The sequence below is a fragment of the Atta colombica genome, unplaced genomic scaffold, assembly GCF_001594045.1.
Source record: "Atta colombica isolate Treedump-2 unplaced genomic scaffold, Acol1.0 scaffold135, whole genome shotgun sequence".
NCBI classification, from domain to species: Eukaryota; Metazoa; Arthropoda; class Insecta; order Hymenoptera; family Formicidae; genus Atta; species Atta colombica.
Window position 1 is genome coordinate 1302471 of NW_017259223.1, and position 7964 is coordinate 1310434.

General features: G+C 33.5%; 2 protein-coding genes across 3 annotated transcripts in view; one reads left to right on the top strand and one right to left on the bottom strand.

Annotated features, from left to right (window-relative positions):
* The first annotated feature begins 2603 nt into the window (after window positions 1-2603).
* Window positions 2604-4386, top strand: LOC108684477 (U6 snRNA-associated Sm-like protein LSm8). Of its 2 annotated transcripts, none has more exons than XM_018188814.1 (4): window positions 2604-2950; window positions 3036-3076; window positions 3554-3681; window positions 3901-4386. In XM_018188814.1, the coding sequence occupies exons 1-4, from the start codon at window positions 2920-2922 to the stop codon at window positions 3989-3991; spliced, it is 291 nt and encodes a 96-aa protein (XP_018044303.1). In that variant the 5' UTR covers window positions 2604-2919; the 3' UTR covers window positions 3992-4386. The 2 variants fall into 2 exon arrangements, with proteins under 2 accessions (XP_018044303.1, XP_018044304.1); XM_018188815.1 differs by having other exon boundaries at window positions 3042-3076.
* A 1097-nt stretch (window positions 4387-5483) lies between these two features.
* The window catches only part of LOC108684536 (protein suppressor of sable), a 13231-nt gene continuing 10750 nt past the window's right edge, over window positions 5484-7964 (bottom strand). The window contains 2 exon segments of the mRNA XM_018188913.1: window positions 5484-7458; window positions 7576-7595. Of these exon segments, the coding sequence (XP_018044402.1) occupies window positions 5633-7458; window positions 7576-7595 (1846 nt within the window). The 3' untranslated portion in view covers window positions 5484-5632.

Here is a 7964-nt window from a genome sequence, read left to right on the forward strand (position 1 = left end):
CAAGTTTGTTATGACAGCCAATATGAAGCGTTGATATCAAAATGCAAGCTTCAGATTGGCTGTCGCAACAAACTTGCGATCAGCTTGCAACTAATGTAGAATTAGAGAATTACCACAGTATAACTAGTAGAGACACTCAGCGAAAAAATCCGTATTCGCACAGGTATGGCTGCGCAGTTTTTGTTTTAGGCCGGATCCAATGAAATGCAAGATGACAAGAATGTACATATTACACAGATCCCGTGTGATATCCGTGGCAAAAGAAGACAATTTAAGAGTTGCGCCCTAAATATTTCTAAAAAAATGAATAAGAAAAAGAAAAGTTATGTTACAGTATTAAACAATACAGTAATAATAGTAAAAATTTACTATGCACTTTTTTTTCGTTTATCCTAAAGATATCGTAAGGTAAGTTTTTATAATTTACAAAAAGTAAGTTTATGCTAGGTTAACTTATATAATTAAACATAATCAAATGTAATTTTGTGAAAAAAGATAACATTTTTACATTGACTACGTTTACACGGCATCCTTAATTATGTTTTTTAGAGCAAAGCAATGGACTATCACATGGGGCACTATACCTTCTTTCGATCCTGGATTTTTCAAACGTTAACATGGTGGATGCTCACGTGACTGTGACGCGTCAAAAGTGCCAACACCAAGTGTCCCTACTGGTTTATACTGTGGAATTACTAGAAACGTAGGTATTCGCGTCCATTATTTTATCCCTTTTGTCACTCCTTGCTCTATCCCCATTCCATTACTGAGCTATGATGGATTATGGTCATTATAAGTTATGATTTGTATTTGCTGCTTGAAATTTTGTAGCTCCTTTCATTCCATTTTTATTCTCAAAATCAATTGAATATCTATCATATATTATTATTATAATTGATTGATATTATTATAATTGAATATCTATCATAATATTAGTGCAGGACTTAAAGAATGTCTAGCGTTATTTCTAGATAAAGTGTATAATATGTATGTCAATTTGAAGAAAAGGATTGAAATTTCTCATCTGCGAAGAAGTGTAGTGATGTTTATTCACAAGTCTTGTATTTATTTTACAGCAAGTTGTCAACGAATATTATCCGCAGGAAATTTAAATAATCGAATACCTTTTTCTGATTTATTGATACAGTTTACCGCAACAAGACATTTTATAAATTTTTTTGCCTTCGTTAATATATAATATTTCAGTTTTTTTATATCCTTCTTTTTGTCTCTTAACCTTATGGTAAAATTTCGAAATGCGGAAATACATAAATACAAAGCTACAAGGTTTCCAACAGCTTAGAAAGTATAATCTATAATAACGATTATAACCTTCTCAACGATGGAGTGGTCAGCGAATAGAGGAGTAGAAAAAGGAGTAAAAATGGCGAATACTCACATTTAGTGCCTAGTAGAATTGGCTTTAGGCAAGTCGAAACTGCATATGCGCAATTCAACTTTTCACTAAATAGGGAATTTTTGCAATAATGTGAATATGATAAATATTAAAGTCACGTTATCCTTTTCTTAATTAAATCTTGTTAAAAAGGAAATCTGACCTTAGTGTTCACCGTATCTGGATAAACAGTATTGCAAAAACTCCCTATTACAGGTCTACATTCCAAAACGGTCTCTCTGAAAAAAATTTTTTCGTAATAGTTGCTTTCCATTTACACAAGTAAAACTAATTGTAAGTCTAAAATTGAGTATATCATACTCAGATTATAACGGTTATCATATTTTTTAAAAAGAAAATTATTTTTTAAAAAGAAAATAAAAGACAAATCTGAAAATTTTAGGGATTTGTTTATAGATATTTTCAACTAGTTTGACTGACAAAAATCTATACATTATAAAATTTTATGGCACAGTATAATCAAATTGAGATAATGCGCAGTTTTCTAATAGTTTGAAACTGGTTCGATTGTATTGAAATAAATCCTTGATCTGAAATCTTTGATTTTAAAATGCAAGCTTCAGATTGGCTGTCGCAACAAACTTGTGATCGGCTTGTATCTATATTTTGCAAGTGTTGAAAATTTTCTTCGCGTTGATTGGATTATATTTTTAGATCTAGAAGAATGATCCTATCTCATCAGAGAATCATAAAACAGTTGTAAAACTGTTGTGTTCTGCTGAACGCAGCTATTGATTACAAAGATACAGAACAAATAAATATAATATAATATTTTTTTTAACTTTTAGAGGTGACTTAAAAATACGAAACATAAATAATAAAGAAGATATCTTTCTCAACACAAGATATCTTTAACGAAGACGTATATTTAAAAATTTTAATATAAAAAGAAGACATTTAAAGTGCTTTAAGTGCTTGTAATCATTATTTTGTCTTTATCGTTCATTATAAAAGAAATACTGAAAAGCGTTAAAAGCGTCCAACTCGATTGCAATGTTTATTTGAAGTGCATTATTTTATTCTCGTTTAATATAGTAAACAACAAGGATAAAATGATGCATCCAGAGTGAAGTTTCTAAACAATCATTTGCATAAGTCTCATTCTACGTTCTATTCTTTATATGTATGATATCATGCTTGTATGACTATCTGCTTCTAGTCGGCATTCGAATTTCGAATCGGCATCAGTCCACATCACAGTCGGCAGTGGCACAAATCGGCATTAATGATGGAAGTCACTCGGCTTATTTGTAGTGACGCGTTTCTGACTGTAGTGACATTGACCTTCATTTGAAGACAGATGCTATAAAAAAGAAGAAGCTGCAGTGACGCGTTCGTTGTTGTTATATTGTGTTACATATCCTTCAATATCCTCACTTTAGCAGTTCTAACATTACTGCTACATAATTGCTAACCTAACCTATATTCGTGAAGACTAATGACTCGTTAACGTATTTATGTGATTTTATATTGATATTTAGACAGCTGTGTGACAATAAATAATGGCGTCAGGATTAGAGAGTTACGTGAATCGTATCCTTTTTGTATAATTTATTATTCAACTGAATTGTGACGAACGTAATAAATGTATTAACCTTTAACTGACTAATTTACCTAGATACAGTTTCTATTATCACGTCGGATGGTAGGAATTTCATTGTGAGTACACAGATTATTCGCAAAATTATGAGAATTCCGATTTACATACATACATAGTTTGTAATTGTTTTGTTTGTTCAGAAAAATAATTATAATAAAATACAATATTATGTTTACATTATTTTGTAACTCATGATTATTAAATTTAAATATTTCTATATTTATGCAACTTTTGAAGTTTACTTTTGAACTATTAAAGTTTTATTCATTGACAGAATGTAATTATGCAATTGAATTTTTTAAAATATTCGAATAGCATTATCAGATCATTCTAGTTTAGTATCTTACAAATATTTAAAAAATAAAGCTATAATTCTTTGAAAATGTTTCTCACGAATGTTTTATATTTCAAAACTTTAGTTATATAATTGCATTCTGCTAAAAAATAAAATTTTAATATCAATAATAATGTTGAAAAAAAGTTATATGTTTAATATCTCTAATAATTATTCAGCTTATCATAAGCCAAATTTTCAGGGTACCCTGAAAGGTTTTGATCAAACTATCAATCTAATTTTGGATGAATCACACGAGCGTGTATACAGTACGACACAGGGAGTGGAGCAGGTTGTCTTGGGCTTGCACATTATCAGAGGAGATAACGTGTCAGTATAATTTCTTGAGATATAAACTGTGTACACACAAAGTAGTTTTAATAATCGTATTATAATAATTGTTCTTTTTATTATTACATCAGTATTTATCACTAGAAAAATATAGAAAAATAATTTCACTTTGCACTAACATTTATGAAAATAAATATCTAACATAAATATTCATGAAGAATACACATTATTACTTATCATGGTGTTCTTCTTTTTCAGAGCGATAGTAGGAGAGATAGACGACGAAATGGACGCAAGATTGGATCTATCAACAATACGAGCTGACCCCCTAAGTTCTATTACCCATTAATGAATATATCTGAAATTGCAATTTGGAATCGTCGTCTATTCTCATCTAAATTTAAAATAAGAACATTATCGCGAGCATTATAAGAAAAAAAAGTAATACAACTTTTCACATAGGTTGTATATTGTACAAAAATCTTCCATTTGTCATATGTAGACACATGTTTAGCATATAATAACTGTATTTTAAAAAGTGCACAGAGTTAATACAGCAGTATTTACATCATTGAAACAAACCGAAAACTTTCGTTTGAATCAACAACTCTCGTCTGTACAAAAATCTTGCTACATATAATGATAGTAAACTTTACAAATGTATTTTCTTTACAAATGTAATTTCGCTCTGCGTTTATATAATGTAGCAATAATAATAAACAAAAGTGTATAGATTAACATCGATTAAGGTCTATAATTCAGTGAAAGTCAGTGTCCTGTATCTATTCTTAGATTCATTTCAAAGAAGATACATATAGCTAGAAATTTCTGCTTTTTTAAATCGCAATATTATCATTAAAGTTCAGACACGCAAGTCCGTACTACCAAAAAGAATCAGTAGAAGAGCTAAATAATTAATCTGCATCGGAAGTGTGCGAAATTATAGAAATTACAAATTATATTATGATACTTCGATATATGATTTGCATGTTTCTAATCGAAGCGTTTGGAATCTATACATATTCATATATCTTCTTCTTTAAAGCGTAAAAAAGTACTAAGTTACATATTTTGTAAAATCGATATACATTAATTTTTTTACAAAATATTGCAGTTCATCTTAGAATCTCTACATCTCCATGACACGTAAAGTTGTATATGTCGATTTACGAATCGTGGATGTCAATCGTGAAAAGTAATAACACGTGTCTTACAGATCGCAGGCATTCACATGTCTTTTGTGGAAGACGTTAATTATAAATTCAATCATCTTTATCAACATTCACTTGACATTTTAAATGTTTGTTTATTTTCGATTAATTATTTCGGCGCGACTTACGTGTGCTAAGTGTCTTTTCGTAGAATCTATTTATTGTAAACGAATGGATACATATTTGTAATGGTCTATATATATATAAATATCTCCTATATTATGAACTTACATATTTAATTAGTGTTCTTGAGAATTATGCAACGAATTATAAATAAAGAGTGATGGATCCGGTATAGTCTGAGTGTTGGAATACATCGACTTTTATGTGGTATTCCAAAGGAAAATTGCACATATATGAGCATTGTGATATAGCTTCTCATTTATTATAATTTAAAATTTACGTACCATGAGCCATCGCTCGACAATTCTCAATCTATTCATAATCATTATCGAACGTTTGTTATATTATCAAATCTTTCTCTAGAGTAAATCTACAGATTTAATTTTATGTAAATCAAAGATGTATGTGTACATATTGATAATTACTTGTAAAGAATATTTATAAATATTTACATATTTTTATAGATTTGTAAGGAATAAATCTGTAGAACTACACAAGAAAGTACCTTGATATTTATTAATACATGAAAATAAATTGGAAAGACTTTAAAATATTCTTTTGAGTGTTACATGCACGCATATATACACACGCGAATTCTATCGCTTGTGAGAATTATAATGAAAGGTGTTCACAATCTATTTTTCCTAATATATCTTTTAATTGTTGGTCACCATATTGGTCCTACTGCGATTTCTTCGGCGAACACGGCCGCCGCGCTGTCTACTGCCCCAATCGTCACTATTCATTGGACCAAAATTAGGTCCATTTGATCCATTCGGACCGAACGGATCATTGCTACCACCATTAGGTCCTCCAAAATTATTGAAATTGCCACCACAAGGATAAGGCGGCCCTCCCTCGTAATTATCCGGTCCGAAGGTACCGGGCCCAGGGCCCAACAGTCCGGCTCCATTGTTACGCTGCGCGTTGAAACGTGGATCGAAATTCATCTGACCTTGGGGCGGCATCGGAACAGGTCCATTCATACCCATTGACGGACCGTGTGGCATACCCATGGGTGGTATATTCTGCGGCGGCATCGGTCCAGCGTTCATCATAGGTCTCATTGGACCCATGTTACCCATGTTCATTGGATGGTTTGGACCCATCGGACCTATCATACTTTGAGGTGGACCCGGAATGCCGCCAGGCAGTGGACCGCCAGGCATACCAGGTCTCACTTGCATGCTGGCGGGACCAAGACCGATGTTGGATCCCATTGTCTCCATTGGCTGCATCCCTTTAGCCATCATTGCAGCATTGGTCGCATTTTGCGAGGATTGTTGATTGGAAGCTGCTGCTTCGAGAGTTTTCCGTCGTGGATCTGAGCGAACACATTGCGGCGGCGATTTCGGTGTCTCCTGCTTCATCTGTGGTGGTGGTGACATTGGCGAGTCGGCTAGTTGCTCAGGTTTAGTGATACGGAAGATCTTGCGGAGGCGCGGATCATATTTGACCTGTGCATCATTCTTCGTTAGCTTGAGGCCAGTGTAATCCGGTCTGGGTATATCGACTACATAAACTTTGTATGCCATCGGTGGATGTGATGCGATACTTGCGTCGATCTCAGTGCATGGTATATGCGCAGGTGCCGGTTTGAACGGTAGGCTCAGTATCTGCCGCAGATCCACATCGGATTTGACACGCAAATCTGTGTCACCAAAATCACCAGACTGGAAACGTTGTCGAAAATCCATGTCTTGTCGTCTGAGATCTTGATCCGCTCTCGTGCGAAGATCGGTGTCCATATTAGCATCTACCGCGGTGATACCGGAACTGTAGATGCTCGTTTCTAGCCTGAGGGGCTTCTGCTCTCTCTTCACATCAGAAGATATGCTAGGGCTGCTCGGTTTCTGCTCAACTTCTCGACGTTGCCTGGGATCCCGAGACATTCGTGGATCCCTGGATACAGACATTGTTGATGAACTCGGACCCGGTGACCGCCTCGGACTTGACGATGTCTCGCTATCCGTCTTTGTATCTTGCATTGATTTAATCTTCGACGCATCTTGATTCGAGTTTGCCGTTTGCTGCGTCTTGCTGTTCGTGGAACTCTGAGCCTTCAGGGTAGAGAGCAACTTAGATACCTCGGCACTGATATCAATCTTGCTCAGGTCACCTAATTTGTCCACAATAGCGGCCGGTTGAGGTACATTGGATATAGATGTCGCAGATTGGAAATTCTCTTTGATAACAACATTCTGAGTCTTCTCGATGGATTCAATTTCATCTTTCGAACTATCCACTATGGTAAGATTACCTCCCTCGTCATCATCATCGTCGTCGTCTTCGTCATCCGAATACCAATCTTCGATTATTTGATCGGTATTAGGTGCATCGGAATCGTTATCCATGTTTTTCAAACTGTCCTGAGCCGCGCGTTGCTGCTGTTGTATTCGCAAAAACAATTCTTGCGCTTTTTTTGGTAAACGAGGCGGCATTGTCTCGTGAACTTCTATACATGAACAAATGAGATGTTCGCCTGTTAAACACAGATATAATTGATTTTCTAATTATCTGTATGTACATAGTATTCAATGTGAATTATATTAATAACAATGAAGATTAAAAGAAACAGAGTGTCTCACAACTACCGCACTTTTCTCTTAAAAATATATTCTTGAGGTAATTTTGAGACAAAAATCCTAAATACAAAAATGTCGAGGCTACAACAGTTTTTGAATTATAATTGATTAAAGATAGTGTGTAATTCGAAAATTATTACAGAATGTTTAAAAGAATCCAGAAATAATAATAGAGACTATAAAAGTAAAATTTTTTAAAAGTTTTTAAACATTTTACTTTTATAAGCATTTAAAATTAGGTTATAATTCAAAAAATTATTGTAGTTCGAGTTTTTTGTACTAGGATTTTCGTCTCAAAATTACCTCAAGAATATGTCCTTAAGAAGAAATGTAGTAGTTGTGAGACATCCTCTATAAAATATCAATTAGTAAAAAAATATAGGTAAACATTATTAAATATATA

Coding starts and splice junctions, on each gene's coding strand:
- LOC108684477 (XM_018188814.1), top strand. CDS start 2,920: ATGGCGTCAGGATTAGAGAGTTACGTGAATC. Junction 3,077..3,553: donor CGGATGGTAGGAATTTCATT/GTGAGTACACAG, acceptor CCAAATTTTCAG/GGTACCCTGAAAGGTTTTGA. Junction 3,682..3,900: donor ATTATCAGAGGAGATAACGT/GTCAGTATAATT, acceptor CTTCTTTTTCAG/AGCGATAGTAGGAGAGATAG.